The following is a 19,027-nucleotide window of genomic DNA, read 5'->3' as shown; positions in this document are numbered from 1 at the left end:
TCAAGTCTCCCAACCTAAACATCCTAAAGCTAATTAGAATCAAGAAGTAGCTGAGACGTGTCAGCAACACCTGCCGCTGGACCAAGGCATCATCACTGCTCCAGAGGGAAAGTGAACTAATACTTATAACTTATATACATATATATATATATATATATTATTTTAGCTTTGAGAATTTCGCGTATGAATTTTTCGTCACTACTTTGGCGTTTAATATTTCTGATGAAAATAAAATTTTCCCTAAACTCAACCTTTCATTTTATTTTGACCAATTAAAATTGTTACATATTTTTTCCTGTGCCTACAAAAAAAAAAAAAAATTACAAAAACAAAACATATATTGAGAAATAAAAAAATATATATATCTTACTTCTATCAACTTAAATTTAATTTTTAATTATTTTTTATTCCTTTAGAGTCTTAAAATTTTGCTCCATCGAACGTCTCGCTTCATTTGCCTTCAAAAGATTTTCGGTGATACCTTTGAAAACGCTGTAAGTACCTTAGAAATCGCGATAGTTAGTTTGTTCGTTTTGCCTCACACTATTATTCTTTCTTTTGATAGCATAAGTAATTTTATTTATTTCTTATTCTTAATTCATTTGTAAATCAATGGACTATAATTTAATTTTTTCAAAGCGAATTTGTCCACTCTTGCATATGAAAGCGCAAAGCGCCAATAAGATGAGGGGACATTTAGATTTAGACTTATTTGAGGTTTGCACTTCTGTCTCATGGTCTTTTGTGCACAGGATGAGGACCTATGAATATTAACGTAAATCAATAAACTAAATTTTAATTTAAATTTAAAGGAAAATGGAAAAATATTAAAGAAAACAGTGAAAATTGGAAAGCAAAAATAAAAAATAAAAAAAGTGATGAAGAGAAAATTTAATTTTTAGCTATTTTGGTTGGTCTGCTCTTGCCCTGCATTAGCTAGAATGCTTAGGAGCTTTACAATATGAAAAGTTAGAATGGATAGAGCTCCAAAGTTTACTTAGATTCGCAACAGACCGAGACTTATTACAAGATGTCTACTACAAAGAAAAGTAAACGTCTAGCTCCATCTTGTAACATCAATAAGTCTATGTGATGGCTTTTAGCCAGCCAGGCCAAGCTACTTTGGTTGGTAAAAAAAAAACAATTTTTTTGAAAAAACAAAATTAAATTTACATTAACTAATTTTATTGAATTAATTTATTTTGGGAGTCCCAAATATTTAGTGTTTGTATTTTCAGTTTATGCAAACAAAAAAATAAATAAAATATTGCCACTGTTCATTTGCCGATATTTTGACCACAATTAGAAGCCATCTTTTGTACTCAAAAATTTACATAAATATACAAGTATATTACAAGTCGAAGGCCTCAGTCGCTAGTGCTTATCTTTAAATAATGTAAAATAATTGTATTTCTCTCCTATTAAAAATAATAAATATTAGTTAATGTAAAAAATATTTCAACAAACTTCCCCCGCCTAACTTGAGCTTTAAATTTTTACTTTGATTATTTTGAAAAATTTTGTGTTTACTTTTCCTTTTTCTATTTGAATGAGTACTGAATATTTTTTTTTTAACACTCAATTCTTTCTTTCCAATTTACAGTTATCTGGATGAAAATAAAATCTCGAGCTTGCCTGAAAATTTATTCCCCAGCGGAAATTCGCTGAAAACATTGTAAGTTGTAGAAAGTAGTAAATTATGAAGGGTGGTTAAATTGTAAGGGCTGATCTTAAATGTAAACCACACCTAAACGTTAAGCTTTTTTTATATTTCATTTGACATTTTTTAATTACAGATTAACTCAATTTGAATCATGGAAATATACACAATCGAGCAACGCGTTAAAGTTATTCAGGCTTATTATGAAGACGGGCGTTCAAATCAAAATGCATATCGCGCACTTCGTGATTTTTTCGGTTAATTTAATCGTCCAAATGTGCGTACAATCGGAAAAATTGTGCAAAAGTTTGAGCAAACCGGGTCTGTAGGAGATATGAAAACACCAGTGCATGCTCGTACAGCTTCTACTGCAAAAAATATTGCTGCTGTTCGCGATAGTGTGGTTAAAGAGCCGTCCACCTCAACTCGTCGTCGTGCCCAACAATTGCACCTCTCACGCTCGTCGTAATGAACATTATGCATATAGATTGCATTTACATGCATTTAAGGTGCAATTGACTCAAGAACCAAAGCCTTTTGACTATTTCAAGCGTCGTCAATGGTTAGAATGGTGGCAGGAAATGGCAACAGTGGATTCGTCAATAAGCAGAATTGCCACATTTGGGCGAATGATAATCCAAGAGTGATTGCCGAAAAATCAATGCACCCACCAAGAGTGACTGTTTGGTGCGGTTTATGGGCCGGCGGCATCATTGGGCCGTATTTTTTCCAAACTGAGGCCGGTCAGGCAGTTACTGTGAATAGTATTCGCTATCGTGAGATGATAACGAACATTTTATGACCCGAATTGGAACAGGACTGTGCCACTTGTCACACAGCTAACGAAACAATGGCTCTTTTGCGCGAAAAATTTTATGGCCGAATAATCTCACGTCACGGCGATGCCAATTGGCCCCCAACATCATGTGATTTGACACCGTTGGACTTCTTTCTTTGAGGTTATTTGAAAGAAAATGTGTACGTCGTTAAGCCAGCAACAATTAAAGAGCTAAAGGATGAGATAATTCGGCACATTAACGGCGTAGAACGTCAATTATGCCTCAGCGTCATCAGAAATTTGGACCATCACCGAGACCGTTGCGGCCATTTGGCCAATATTTTGTTTCGTACGTAACTGAGCCATACCAATATTATCATAATAAAGAGCAATGACAATAATTTTCTAAAAAAATTGTGTTTTATTTAAGATCCACACCGGCCTTTAAAACTTAGCCACCCTTTATATCTAATAAGAATTATTTTAATAAAAACAACTTCTCTATTTTATGATGCGAACATCTTCCCTTTCCAATCTAATGAAAAACTCTTTTAAATTATTTGTCACGACTTGTAATTTTAAGCGACAAATATTAAAGTGCTTTTCCGAATGGCGAACGGCAATTTTCTGTAACATTATTTATTGGAATTTCAGTCCTACTGTAATTTCTTTCCATTTACAGCATCTAAATTGGCTGATATTGCGAGCAAATTTTAATTTATTGCTTTTCGTAGACTCATTAATGAGTAAAAATTAATGCGCCTGGGAAGTAATGTGGGAGCTTTCGTGTGCGCAAAATTTAATTGGGTGTGTCGATGGCGTTCAATAAGTTACATAATTTAAGGCCTTCATGAAATTGGTATTTTTTACAGTTTACAATCGTTAGAATTTTGTATTAAAATAAATAGTTTTTCTTCAAAACACACATTTTTGTTCGTGAATGAAATATGTTTTTTTATTCGACGGGTTTGACTAATTTTTTTTCTTAATTTTAATTTTTTATAAAAATAATTCGCTTGCGAAATTCAAACTTTTGTTCTGTTTTAGTTAACTTTCTAACATATTTTATGTTTAAAAAGTATGGTGAGTAATTTTCCCATTCGATTAAATATTGAGCGCTCATAAGTTTTTAATAAATAAAATTTCGTACCCCCACTTGCGTATTAATTTAATTTTTGAATTTTTTTAATTAATTTTTGCACCAAAAATACCTATAAATTCCTTGTAAACGAAGAAAATTATCACATTCATTCATCAAAATTATTTAAATTCCCAAGATGGCATAAAATTAATCACCCTAACAGAATATTTATAATAATGGCGTCCGACGTCAATCATATTTGACACTTGTGAACTAGACGGGTACAGCATTCAAACAGACAATCAATGGAGTACTCAAAGGTCAAGATAAAAATACCCATTACACAAAATAAGTTAAAAAAAAGTTGGATACCCCCTTTACTAAAATTTTCCTACAAAATGCTTATATGTGTGCATAGATATTACTAAAACTTAACAAATCACGTACTTTTTAGGATTGTTTTTATATACAATTTAAAATTTATCTAAAACTACTTCTTATACGCAATTACAAGCGCATGTTTTCGAAATACACATAAAATGCCCCTACTTTCATTATTTCGCCAATGCCACACTATGGTTAAACTTATATGAAGGTGCAGGATTACAAAGGTACATATGTTTACTAGGTAATTATATGCAAGTATGTTTGAATAAGGGGTTTATTTATTCATTTACAAAATTACATTAAAATAAAAGTAAACAGTAGCATTTGTTTCACATTACATTCCTCGTCTTAACTTTTTCCGGTTTCTTCACACTCTCTTCCTGCATCAACGTTCTACTAGTTGCCATCTTTTTTCACTTCTTTAGAGTTCGGGTTTCCACTCCATATGTATATTTTTGTGCACTGAATTTGTATAATTAATAGGCTATATTTCTGTTTACCACTTTCTTGCCTCATTAGTCATACTCTTTAAGTCAGATGCCTCTCACGTTTCAAGTGAGTGTGCTCAAACTAACCGTAAAATCGTGTGTGCTGGTATAATTTATCATTTCCGTGCTTTTTCATTTACTTTAGCTTTATTTTATTTTATTTTTTTCTACTTCGCATTACCTATCGAACCCAATACCACGTACGTGGCGCGCGCTGTGGGCTGCTGGTAATTAAAGTATGTATAAATTATGTGCTCCTTTGCCATTTGCGACATTCTTTTACACATATGTGCGTATACATACGTGCCTTTTCGCGGTTGCGTATCAAATGTACGCCACTCGCAACACTTGCACTGAATGTTGCGTATACGCAGAGGTGGCTTGATTTTTCACTTTTTATCTGACCAGACAATGTTGCCGTATTTGTTGAGTTGTCGTATAAATGTTGTGGTTGCATAATATTTATTGTTATGCTTTGTTGTTGAGGCATTGCAATCTTAATTAACGGAAGTTACGTATATGCCGTGTGCAACGCTTGAGCGCACTCAAAGTGTGTTAAGGTGAGCTAATGAAGCGGAAAGGTTTTCGTTGGTGTAACTTTTCCCTATAAATATTATGGAATTCCACACAAGTTGTTGGAATTTTAACTTATTTAAGCGCGAAAGAGTGGAAATGAAGAGGAAAAGAGGGATGTTTTGGCAATAGTTCTTTTTTTCCACTGCTTGACACAAGGAAAATATATTTATTTACGGTTTCCAAGACACTACAGCCAATTTTAACAAGTTTTGACCATCCAAAAAGTGTACAAAAAACAATTAGAAATCATTTCATTCTTTCCTTGAGTGATAGCGGATTGCTGGAATCTCTTTTTGTCCGACATTTTTAATTTAAAAACTAAATCACTTGACTTCCTATGCTCCCTTTCTCCACTCTTCTTCATCTCTGCAGACTGTGATATACATACATGTATATTTATTCTCCAGCTACTCCACCCCATGTCGAGTATCTTGTCTTTTATGCACTCCATTTGTGATACTTCAATTTTAAAGCTCCTGCTACATTGAAATTTTCGCACACATTCAGTGCTGCTAGTAATGCCTCGTTCAAGCAACATATTCTTGTAGTCATAAATGCCAGCCACAGACTTGCCATAGCAGTTAAGATGTGATTGCTTGTATTCCAGTCCATAAAAGTATTTCTAATATTTGCATTTTATTGCTATTTCCATTTCAATGCTTTGCTTTAAGGTACGAAGCGTAGCTCTTCTTGTATGCTTGTATTTTATAGGTTTGTTAGCGCATAGCTTATATGCAGGATTAGCATTAAGTAAATTATTATAAAAGTAATAGCATACATTGGGTGTGTAACATTTTTGAATTTAAATAAATAAAATATGTAGTGTGTGGATTAAAATGAATAGTAAATGGGGTATTTGCTCTTGAAAAGGGTTGCCTGAAAATATGAGCGTCCAGCCAGCTTAGCGAGCGCTGGACGGAAGCACTGTCACAGGTAGTTTGGAGCAGGTCGATGTTGTTTCAAAAATTTACTCTCGTTAGTCGGTCTTATGACTTTATTAGTATCTGATGTATGCGGTAAATCTATGCCACAAATGAGTTGTTACAGGTTATAAATTTATAGTTATAAATTTTAAACAAAAAAATTAATTTTTTCAAAAATTTTGAATTAATTTTTTCAAAAATTCCCAATTTGTTTTTGAAAATTTAAATTTTATCATTGGTATTTTATGTAATTTTTCTGAAAATGTATGAAAAAATAAGTAGGAAAATCTTAAAAAAAAATTCCAAAATTTTAAACAAAAATTTAATATTTTCAAAAATTCTAAATTAATTTTTTCAAAAACTCCCAATTTTGTTTTAAGAAAAATTAAATTTTATCATTAGCATTTTATGTAATTTTTTTGAAAATTTATGAAAAACTAAGAACGAAATATAACGAAAAATTTCCAAAATTTTAAACAAAAAATTTATATTTTAAAAATTCGCAATTTGTTTCGAAAACTTACATTTGATTTTAACAAAACTGAAAAACAAATCAAAAATTGTTCAAAATGTTATCAGGAATCGCAGTTTTCACTAAAAAAACTCTATACCAAAATTTTCAACGTGAATCTCAACATTTTTAATATGTTTCCAAAAATCGTTCAGTTTGTTTTTTATTATACTCTGATTTACAAATAAACCAAATTTCCATATAAATTTACGACAATGTCAAAAATACTAGCGTCGCTGGACGTGGAGTTGCTCTTTATTTAAATTCTGTGAACGTTTCTGCATTCCCATCCTCTCCCGTGCATGCGTAGCATTAATAAAGCAAGAAATCATTTAGATTTTAATATACTCACTAATGATAAACTTCAGCCTCACAGCTAGAAAAGTTAATAAAAGTTTTGCTCCTTTGGGGCCATGTAATGTCACTTTTACTAGCATTGCTCATGTGAATTTTTGTAACTAATTAATAACTTTTCACTTGCTTTTAACTAATATGTAGAAAAATAAATTAAAAAATTTAATGAAAGAACTGTTGGTACATATTAATAAGCATCCCCTTATTACTTTGTGAAGTAATTTACGCCCGTTTCTAATTTCTGTTACTTTGCCATACAAATTGAATGCATGTCACTCATGCGCACCGGTGGACACATTCGTTTCCGTACAACTTTTATGAGGTTCGCGAACAAAACTACTAATTATGTACTAAATAAAATTGTTATATAAAATATCAAAAAGTAACAAACACTGTCACTACAACGAACAACTGCAAGTGCCATTATTTTGTGTGCGTGCGTGAGTGCGTTGGGGGCGGCAAAATGGCATCCTTCACATTACAGATTCCTTCACAAAAGCTTCGCAATTTGCCTAAATCATAATTATAATGGCTTGTCTTTGTGGTTATTTTCTGGTCGTCTCAGATGAATAGCTGAAAGTTCTGCTTTGTTGTTAGTGTTGTTGATTTTACAAAAGCTTTTGTATGCAGCTCAGTAACCTAATTTCGAGAAAGCTGCGACTCTTTATGCGCCAAACTGGTGTAGGCAAAGGGAATGAACGGCCTCAGCTGGCAGCAACCACTGTTGAAGGAAAAGTTGAACGCGTTTGTTGGTTAGTGGCTGCCAGTTATGTGTGCGCATTCTGCCCTGCTTACTATTTTTTGGCAGGCAGTTGTAGTGGCATTCAGTTCATTAAGTTGATGAACAGTTGAATTTATCTGCACTAAACTGAAAGGGCGTGCATTTTGGTGGATGAAAGTTTGCTGCAATTCTTTGTCGTTGTTTTCAGCGTTGGTGTGCCAGAAATCACCGCTAGTTTGGCATTGTTAGGTAAATTTCGAATTTCCGTTTTTGTTTTACCCCATTCAAGTTGGTTAATAAGTTTTGAACGGAACTCACTTTTACGTTGATAAACTTAAATAAGCAAGGGGAAAAATGAACAAGAAAAAAATTTAAATATATTAAAAATCTTTCTTTGGCTCACCGAAGTTTTCTTGAAGTAAAGTATGGCTAGACGGTTATGATTTTAAAGAGATTCTCACTTAGACAAATTTTTGGGACAATTAAAAATTAACAAAACAAAAAATAAAAATTATTTTAAAAAACAAAACAATCAAACATAATGAAAGTATGACGAAAGAAAAGTAATTGAAAATAATTAAATAATTGAAAATAAAATAAACATATTTAAAGTGCAGTTTGCAAAGCGTTAATTTTCTTACACATAAAATATTTTATCGCGTATAAAATATTTTCAAAATGTTTTATGGAAATTCTGAGACATAATTATAATTATTGTAATTGAATTCCTTTCAGAATTCTCTCGGGAAATCACATTGAAGAACTCCACAGCTATGACTTTCAATATTTGGATGGTTTGATGGAATTGTAAGTAAATGTCTAATTAACATAAAATTATATAGAATTATTATATAATAATTAACATAAAATTATATTATAGGCTACATATATGCATAAATAGTATAGGAATAAAAGAAATGTGAATACGAGGCACGAAAATAAAAGTACAAAAATGTAAAGTAGTTTACGAATTACGTGCAGTTGGCGGAAATTGCCGTCAGGACACATCCTGTGGAAACTATAAATATAGCTGTATAGCCAGAAAGAAATAGTGCTGAAATTCTTTACAGTTAACGAACACAGTTCCAAGTAATCTGCGGCTACTTTAAGGAAGTATTTTAATTAAAAGAAAAATACTTCTTTCTTCTTTTTAAAGAAATTAATACTGCAACCAAAAAAAAAAAAAATCTATATTATAAAACTTCATCAATTTCTGTCTTCTTCTTGCTGTAAATAACACTTCCATTTCGAAACTGTTTTCTCCAACTCACAACAACTCTTCTTTAAATATTCGCTGCATAGACGAACGGAAAGAGCATTGAAGACATCGTCAAAAGTATTTGCCTGTCAAAGCAATGCTTTTGAGTTCATCAAATGCTTACTCAAGTAATATAACAGTACAAATACTCAGAAATATTGAAGTGCTCAGAAAGAATTTATTTATTATATGTTTGTACAGGTACTCACCCACGTAAATATTTATTTATTTCTAAACTTAATTTCTAGAAAATAAATTGTATAAATTACGTCTATCTTTCTCCGCTCGTACTCGTACAAATAGCCCAAAGTTAGTGTGTATATGGTACTTAACCATATGTTTACACGCTCGATAGGAGCGGCTGTTTGTAAATCTTAAACTCCACTGGACTGCGTCACACTATTTAATATTTCGTTTTTGTGTTGTTGTATACTTGCAGAGACCTTCGAAATAATCGAATTAAAATCTTTGACGCAGAAGTATTTGAGACGCTGCAGAGCCTTGAAGTGCTGTAAGTAATTGGGTTTGAAAAATAAGTAAAAACATGAAATATTTCGCGAGTTTAATAAAAAGTAAAAATAAAGAAATAAATATAAGCACACAACCAACTTTAGACAGTGTAAAGCCGCTTGGCTCTGATTGTTCGTAGTAAATAATATTAAAATATTAAACAAGCATTTCATGCTCTAGTAATTATTCGTTTGCTATATGAATACTTGTAAGCAGCGCGCAACAAACTTAATTCTCTGTCCTATCGACCAAAATCAGATTTGCGTATTTCGGTACTCATTCCATATGCCTTCATAGGCATTTACGTTCAGAAAGGAATTTCTAAGTGGGTTTTGCCAGTGCATTCACAGATGTTTCAACTTATTAATTAGTGAATTTCCATGTATTTTCGGTGATTGTCATTGATTAGTTAAATCCTTAGCGAAGCTTGAAGTTATCCATGGCGATTTGTTTTGAAATATTCGTAAATATATACAATGTACGCCATGCCATTTTAAATTTCAACTACAAAAAAATTAAAAGAAGAATAATTCACAAATCAAATGAAATTACGACATTTCCTAGGACAAAAAAAAATACATGTTTTGAAATTATAAGCTAAAAAAATAATGTACTTTCGAGGATACACAAAATTAAATTAGTTCCTACAAAAAAAATATTTCTGAAGAAGAAATTCATATATCTTGGCATATCACATCGAGTTTTTGGATTTCTAAGTACAAAGAACATAGAACCCGAAATTAAAATATTCCTCAGAAATCAAAAAAATTTTAGTCGACCAAGAGCAGTGAAGACTTGCTCAAGATGCGGTGCAATAATTTACTTTCTTGTTGATTATTAAACCACCACAAAGTAAAAATACGAAAACTAACCCTTTGGGAGCCGTTAGAATAGTTTGAATTATATTTGAAAAAAGAGCTTTAAAATAAAAACATCAAAAAATATTTTTCAATCCAAAAATCGAAATATGCGTGCCTAAGGTTTGCGCATCAAACTATCAGACTTCTAAGTGATTTTAAATTTCAATGAACGCTGTCGTAAACACCTTTTTTAAATTTGTTTATAAATTTATATGACAACTCTATTCAGCAAAAACTGAAAAACTAGATTTTGAAATAATTTTTAATTGCAGTATTGAAAAATTTGATTGCTACATTTTTTATTTTTTGATTATATTAGTTGGAGGTTTGATTATACTGCAATTCATCAGCTACTCTAAAAATTAAACCTGAAAAAATGCAGAATAGGTATGAAGAATAATGAAGGAATTGCTCTGAATGACTGATAACAAGAATTTTTCAAATAGAATATCAAAATATCAAAAATATGTACATACTACTACTGAAAGCGTTTTACATTTTTACTACCAATTCGTATTTGTAATACAAAAACGACTTCTTGAATCCTGTCGAAAAATTGCTCAGCTTCAGCCGTAATGATTTGAAATCCCCAATACCTCTAAAATTTTATGAGCTATCAAATAGGAGCGTACATTTTTGGTTTTCAGAATTTTGCTTTAACACATACACAGATGAACAAAAGTCACCGTCATTTAGTATCTAGAAGATTATAACATCTTCCGTGCCCAGAATATAATGGAAACATGAAAAGTAGCATATTTAACAAAAACTATGATTTATTCAATTTCTATTTCAGTTTAAATATCTTTCTCTTACTAGCCCATTTTTGGAAAAATGAAAAATAAAATATTTTTGTCACCTTTTTGGAGGACAAAATTCACCGTCACGTCAGCTCGGCTTGCCTTTTAAAATAATTTTAACAAAAATTTAAGCCAATCTGGCTCCTTTTTTCAGTGAGTTCGTTTAGTATGGTAGCTTTAAGACTGATCTGTAACATTCTACAACGGTACTTAATTAAAAAATTTTACTGACGCCGCGTGATTGGTAAAACTAATCAAAAAAGGAGAGAAACCACAATTGAAGAGAGAAAAATTATTTTAAATGCGTACAATCAAAGCAAGACCATTCGGGAGATATGCCCATTAGTAAATCGTCCACGCACCACTATTACTGGAATAATAAAAAGATTTAAAGATGAACCAAAGTGCAAATATTTGGCAAGGAGTAGACGACCGCCGGCACTACCTGAACGAGAAAAGCGTGAAAAAATTAAAAAAAATTAAAAAAGAGCCAAAAACTCCGTCAACTGAAATTGGTGCATCGATAAAGGAAAGCACTGGTACAAACGAAGCGTCTTTCCTTTCCGCAAAAGAGCATTTAAGCAAGGAATAGATTTCTGGGAAAAAGTTATCTTCTCTGATGAAAGTAAATTTTGCATATATAAATCAGACGGACGTGTTTTAACGTGGAGAAAGCAGGGCGATGCATTAGCAGAGAAGCATATACAAACAACTGTGAAACACGGTGGTGCTGGAGTCATGGTATGGGGATGCATGTCGGCGGCTGTGTCGGAGAGCTCGTCTTTATCGATGAAATAATGGACAAATGACTTTATGTGAATATCCTTAAAGAAAATCTCCAAAACAGTGCTCAAAAGTTTGGCATTGAATCAGACTATTATTTTCAACGTGACAATGACCCCAAACACACCGCAGAAATAGTTCGTTTGTGGGTCTTGTACAACACTCCCCATACCTGAAAACTCCGCCACAGTCACCCGACCTGAATCCAATAGAACATTTATGGGACAATTTGGATCGGCGCATTCGGGAGCATCACATTACCTCAAAAAATATGCTTAAACAAACGCTGCTACAGGAATGACAGAAAATAAGCCCAGATGTTACCAAAAAACTGGCTCATTCGATGCAGAAACGATTGCAAGCTGTCATCAAAAATAACGGCTAACACACATCGTACTAAAATAATATTAGCACTTAAATTGATTAAGTACTTTATTAAATGACGGTGACTTTTGTCCACCAGAAATGCACACAGCAACCATTATATGCCATTTTTTCTATAAATACTTCTAGAATTAGCCTTATGTTTAAACTGAAACAGAATTTAAATAAATAATAGTTTTCGTTAAATATACTACTTTTTATGTTGCCATTATCTTCTGGGCGCGGGAGATGTTATAATCTTCTAGATACTAAATGACGGTGACTTTTGTCCATCAGTGTATGTACATATGTATGTGTACATTCAAAGTAATAAAGCAGAATTTGTAGCTCCTGCGTACACAGAAATTTCTCACGCTCTTTTAGGCGCGATCCGCCTTTCTAACGCTCTTCGCGCCAAATATTTAGGAATAAAGGTACATATATATTACAAACATATTTTGTAGGCGTGCTATTTTGCATTCGTAATTCACAAAAAAAACCAATAACAAACAACAACATAATACGATTAGCGGATTCTCCTTCTGACAGCTATTGATACAAGTATATTCTGAAGCATCCACATAAGTCTTGTACAAACACACACAAGCATTTTGCGTGGCAATTTGTAAGCTTGTAATGATGGGATTTTCTTTTGATTGATTGATATGAGGGTGAATGCTTAATTTGTGCTTCTAGGCGCAACAAAGAAATAATTGCGCAAACCAGAAATGCAGTTTATAAAAGACTCACATGTAAAGTAGTCAATAAATTCGCGACATAGAAAGGTAAGGAAGAGAAAAACAAATTGAGTTTCGTGCAGTGATTAAGTTTCTCATTAAACTCGAAGGTATTCACATATGTTAACGGAAGAAATATTAATTATTTGCGGGAACTATTTGTCAGAAAAAAAGCGGCTTAGTCTATTCAAACAAGATAGAAAGTTAATGGAAGACTATTAGCGCTTGGGCCGACTAATTCAGGTGACAAGGTGATAGATTGTTAAAAGAGACGGAAAACTTGTGCTGGAAGATGCACGTTTGAAGAACAAACACATTTTATAATCCGCCTGAAAGATGATGATCACTGGTTTTTATGATTCTGAAGGTGTGGAAATCTAGGACAAACAAACTTTGTGGAAGATATAGAAGTGCATTAGACTAAAAAAAGAGATTATATGGGGAAATGAAAGTAATTTGATAATTATTTTCAAGACCGTCAACTTCATGTCACATACTTTTCAACCGCCCTTCGTAGTTACTTATGAGTGAAGAAGCAAAAAGCTGTATGGAGTACTTGCAAGCCACGTTGAAAAACAATAAATAACATAAAAAGAGCTCACAACATTAATTGCTTCAACAGACGAAGACTGAGAAATAAAGTGTGCCGTTTATTTAAATATTCTTTCTTACATTCGTTTTTAGCTCCTTTCTACTCTATAGTCTTCTCTTCATAGAAGTAATCTGTGCCAACATATAAATACCAAGTTGACTTAATTTTCGTTTAATTACGACAAATGACGCACAGAAATTTTAATATTGATTGTTAAATGTGTTGTGTGCTAATGTGATGCCTAATGTGCGAAGGCCGCGAGCTGGCATACTAGTATAGGCATCCTTGTACGCACGTCAATAGCCAACATGGCGTATACGTTACAATGGCGCTTGTGCTCATGCATAATTTAAAATAGTCATTTAGGCGAAATTTATTTTTTAGTTGCGTGTATGTACATTATTAAAAACGACAGCTTGTGTGGGTGTTATTATAAAGAGCAAAACTCCAATAAAATTTCTAGAATTTTTGAACTTATTTATTTTCGCATTGCAAGAGAGCAGCGACGTGGACACAAAATCCTTTGGATTTGTTTATTTAATTTAACCGCTTAAGAGGAGTAAAGTATGTGAGGTAGAGATTTCTAATAAACCCTTTGGCGCTGGTAGACGGCTTAAAGTGGAAATATAATTTAATTTCTCACTTATTTAGCAAAGGTTTGAAGTTGACGCAAGTTGAGATGAAATGAAAATTTTATTTTATTCACTTTTTGGGCTTTTTTGATAAGTTGAATTAATTTTTTATAATTGAGCATAATTTTCCAGTCAAATACAATTTTTTATTAATTTTTTTTATTAAAGTTTTGATTAAAATAAATGGAGCAAATTAATCATCCAATGAAAATTTTGTTAATTAACTTTTTTGTGCCTTTTTTCTTAAGTTGAATTAAATTTTTATAATTAAGTATAATTTTCCAATTTATTGCAGTCAAATAAAACTTTGATTAATCTTTTTTATTAAAGTTTTTATTAAAATAAATGGAGCAAATTATTCATCCAATTTTGTTTTTGAATAGCTGTTTTACTGAATGGAAAAAAAAATATTTTCACCATTACGCGCTCTATTGCCTGTCCATGTCTCACACACCTCTAAAATATGATTGACATACGACGCCATTTGCAAAAAGCATGAATCTTCCAATAGGGTGATTAATTTTGCGCCATATTCTATATTCTCACACATATGCGCCAGATTGTCATCAACAAACTGAAAAATTTTCCAACAAGAGAACAATTTTGCAGAAAATTTTACTGTAGCCAAATATTTACTCTACTTTGTGCTTTTCATCAAATAATCTCGCTGTAAATCATGCATTACAATATTTTACTAAACTCGCGTTTGCGTTTTTTTTCCTCTTGCAGCTACCTCAACGAAAATCACATTCATCATATAAATCCGGGTATGTTTCCGTTGCTCACCAAGCTGCACACTTTATCACTGGCGCACAATCGTATCGAGAACATCGAACGGAATTCGTTTACATTCCCGCGGTTGTTGCATTTGTAAGTATGAAAAGAAAAAAATTTAATTATTGTTAAGTTCTACATATTTGGCAGCATACTGCGTGAGAAAGGCGAAATGTATGAAATAGTGAATTGGAGGGAAATAATTCGCTTAAGCATACAAAGTAGTATAGGGTTTTTCAGTAAGAGCGCTTCAACTTTTGAACTTTTTTGAATAAAACACAAACGGTTTGACTTTTTTAACTAATTTTTTTTTATTATCGAGTTTGAACATATACATTTAAGTATGAAATTCGATTTCTTTTGCATGACCGCCGCGTGCACGTTTTACGAAGTCCAATCGTTGAACCCAATTTTCGACCACTCTTTTGCATAAATCGGCCGAAATTCCAGCAATTTCGCGTTCAATATTGGCTCTGAGTTCACAAATCGTCGCCGGCTTGTTACTGTAGACCAATGACTTCACATAACTCCAAAACTGGACGGCTTGTTAAATGGACCGTAAAACGGCCGTTATGGTCTTAAAGTAGTAGCAACAGAACGATTATTTTCATAAAAAATTTGCACGATTTGCAATCGTTGCTCAAGTGTGTAGCGTTCCATGATGAAATGTATACTAATGAAGTTTACAAATGACAAGCGAAAAATAAAAAATATTGCGTCGTTCGCCCTCTCTATCGGAAAAAAGTTGAAGCGCACCTATTTAATAACCTTATACATTTCGGTATAATAGGACACTTTCGGGGCAGTGCTTCGAAAGCATATGGCGCGCAATTTTGCCCCTCAAATCATTTTGAGTTACTACTTTTAAAGGCGCTTAGAGGCAAGTTAAATATATGCTTGTGCGTATGCGTGTATTTTACGCCATTCAGCCGTGGGTTCATATATCTACCCGGCAAATGCTATGCAAGCATTCACATTTGCCGGAAGTTTTGTGAAAATGTTTGTACAATTAATTCGTATGCTATGAGGAAAGTGTGGAAACCAACAAATCGCTATGTGGTGTACTTATAAATTTAGTAGAGTTGCCGAAATGTGGCATAAATAAACCTAATAAACGAATTGTAAACAAAAGAGGAGTAGATATAGTATTAATAAGTGGTATAAAGTAGGACATGCAGTTAGCTGCTTGCTTCCGAGTGCTCCGAATTTTTAGTTGTACAAAAATGTAAATTCCCTGTATTTTTACGTGTAATATCGCTTAAAAATTTTAAATTTATACCCCTTTAATATTCATTGTTTACAACACATTACAATAATTTGTTATAAAGCAAAACTTTTTTTTGCTCTTTTGTGCGTATCTAAGCTGCTTACCTGTATCTTCATTTGAAAATCCTTTTTATGTCCTTGTCAAAACATATTTTCTTTTACGAAATTTTTTACTTAAATTGTTTTTCTTTCCTTCCATCTCTGTCTTTGCAGATTCTTAGCCGGTAATCGCCTGTCTGTGCTGCGAGCGCATACATTTTGCCCTCTACGTCTGCTGCAGGGACTGTGAGTATGCAATCGAACACATACGTGCTTCCATACACATACACATATGTACATATCAATATCTACAAGAAAATGAAATTGAGTTAGTGTCTGAATGAAAAAGACTCCATTTCAAATGTATTTTAATACTCGCATAAATTACGATATATGCGCTTACGAAATATTTTTGTTCCAGATGTCGATGCATGGAAATTATTTATGGTAGAAGCTATTTAATGTCTCTTTTAGAACAATTAGAAGTTATATGAGCTTGAATTCGAACTTTTGAACGCATTTCAAATTCAAAGTGTTGCTGCATCGAAGTTGAGATTGATATGGGGTTCAATGATATGAGTGCAAGTTCGTGGTTAGAGTTGAGGTTAAGGACAAGCATAAATTTAGAATAGGTTTGTGTTGAAGGTTAAGATTTAGAGTGCGGTTGGTTCTAAGATAAAGGTAAATTTAGGATTAGTGATCAAGTGGAATGGTAATACGAGGTTAAGGCCAAAGATGAACTTTTAACTAAAATAAGTTGAGGTTAATTTGAAAGTACGGCTAGTGTAACGTTACGTGAAGTGAAGGCTAAAGTTAAAATTAGTTGGTGAAGGTAATAAGCAAGGAGAAGAAAATTTTAGATTAAGTAGAAGGTAATGATAATAAACGGTTCACTAGACAAGGCTAGTTTACTGGGGCGGCAGCCCTTGGTCGAGTCATTCTGGTAACGCAGAACCGGCTGCCATGGGAATGGCACAATCTTAAGAAAGTAGAAGGTAATCTTAAAAGTAGGTTAACGGGAAGTGGGGGAAGGTAACAGAAAAGGTGAGCGGACGAAAGTTAAGAGAAGGGTTAGGTTAGGATTATGAACAAGCTAAAGTTGTAGGTTAGGATGGCTTACGCAAAAGTTAAGATTAAGTTGAAAGTATCGTTAAAGGTAGGTTTACCGAAAGTTAAGGGAGGTGTTATGTTAGGATTATGACCAAGAAGTAACGTTATGTGAAGGGCAATGCTGTAGGTTAGGATGGCTTACGGAAAAGTTAAGATTAAGCTGAAAGTAACGTTAAAGGTAGGTTAACCGAAAGTTAAAGTAAGGGTTAGCTTTAGATTATGAACAAGAAGTAACGTTATGTAAAGGTTAGGATGGCTTAACACAAATTTAGGATTAAGTTAAAGGTAGGTTAACGGATGGTTGAAGTAGAATTCAGTTAAGATAATGAACAAAACAACGCTAAAGGCTAATGTTGTAGGTTAGGAGAAAGTTCAGATAAGATTGAGGTTAAGATTATGAACTATGTCTCGTTATGCAAAGATGAATGTATTTGGCGATGCATAATTTTTAATTTTCTCAATTATCTTTTTTGCTGCGTTGGAAATAGTTTCCTGTATTTATCAAACCATTGCACTGCGCAATGTTATTTTGACATTAACAATGGTCCATTAGTGACGAATGCACTTTTGCCATTAAACAGCTTTTCATAAGACTTGTTTGCCATTTGAATGGCTTCAACTGCAACTCAAAATCAGTTGAAAAAGTCAAGAATGCTCAAATTGAAAAGGAAGCTCAGCTTAAAAAGTTCAAAATTGTATGGGTTACACTTAGCTGAGATATTATCATCTATATACCTATGAAACCGGAAGTTTTTCGTCAAAAATAAAAACAATTTGAAAATATAAAATTTCTAATAATTATTAAATGCACGCTTTTCTGAACAATCAGGCTATTCATAGATGCTTTCTCAAAACAATTTTCACCTTTAGATGCAAAACAAACATCAAACGGTTTTGTTGTGTTCCATAATTTCATAAGAAACGAGGTGCTGATTTGCATTTGCGCACCCCATTAACGAAACAAAATAGTAATTAGGAGGAACTGTTGTCTAGTGAATAGGCCACGTTAGGAATTGCTAAGCAGCCTATAATTTACCTGACATGCCCTCTGTGGTTACTGATGCATGATGCAAAGAATAATGAGATGGCGCCCATCGTGGTCCCGTTACTTTGCGCTCAGCGAATTTGACAACTAGTTACGTGATTTTAGCTCCAGTATGGCCAGATTACCATTTTCGTAACTTGATTTAGCATTTTTTTTTTTTTTTTTTTTATTATTTTTTGTCTCGGAGTTTTAGTTCTTTCTTCATGACATTTTTCTAGCTGTTCTAATTAAAATGTCATGTTTATAATTTTGTAAAATATACATTTTTTAATAATTATTTAAATAATTCACTCAGTTTTATTTAGCTTTACTTTTTTTTTAACATCTGGTGGCATTGCCCGCGATTGCCGGTATTGTTGGTGTTCTTCTGCTTTCGGCAGTCAAATCTCTCTCTGGCTACTGCAGAGTTGCCTAGCTTTGGATATAAAAACGCACTAAATGCCCATTTAAAGAAAATAAAACACGAAATTTTATTGTGTTAAGTAAGAACTTTGTATGCGTGACAAATTGTCTGTAGAATGTGCGTTTTTTTAAATAAATGTGTTATGCTTATGTACAATTTAATTTATGAGTTTTTTTTGTTAATCGAAATTCTTTTGTTAAGGGAACGACTTTTTTGCTATATTTGAAGTTATGTAACTAGATAAGGTACTCTTTTTGTAAAAATGTCAGTATGGTTTCTTTAGTATTTTCTGGTATTTTGTTGGTTATTTTTACTATGAATACACCTCTTGATGCTCTATGTCTCACTAAGGATTGATGACCGGAAGAAACGATTG

The 19,027-nt window shown here is 32.8% G+C and overlaps 1 protein-coding gene across 13 annotated transcripts in view; it reads left to right on the top strand.

Moving 5' to 3' along the window:
• Positions 1 to 19,027, top strand: part of LOC128859217 (relaxin receptor 2) — a 94,443-nt gene that overhangs the window by 47,114 nt on the left and 28,302 nt on the right. For all 13 annotated transcript variants that reach the window (XR_008454113.1, XM_054096023.1, XM_054096019.1 and 10 more), the window contains 6 exons: positions 417 to 494; positions 1,604 to 1,675; positions 8,215 to 8,286; positions 9,177 to 9,248; positions 14,744 to 14,884; positions 16,268 to 16,339. Coding sequence is in view for 12 of the 13 variants with exons in the window: in XM_054096023.1 (XP_053951998.1) it covers positions 417 to 494; positions 1,604 to 1,675; positions 8,215 to 8,286; positions 9,177 to 9,248; positions 14,744 to 14,884; positions 16,268 to 16,339 (507 nt within the window). In the remaining variant the exon portion in view is untranslated. The remainder of the gene's footprint in view (positions 1 to 416; positions 495 to 1,603; positions 1,676 to 8,214; positions 8,287 to 9,176; positions 9,249 to 14,743; positions 14,885 to 16,267; positions 16,340 to 19,027) is intronic.

The sequence above is a fragment of the Anastrepha ludens genome, chromosome 3, assembly GCF_028408465.1.
Source record: "Anastrepha ludens isolate Willacy chromosome 3, idAnaLude1.1, whole genome shotgun sequence".
NCBI lineage: Eukaryota > Metazoa > Arthropoda > Insecta > Diptera > Tephritidae > Anastrepha > Anastrepha ludens.
The sequence above is the reverse complement of the archived record's forward strand: the minus strand, read 5'-3'. Positions and strand labels throughout refer to the sequence as shown.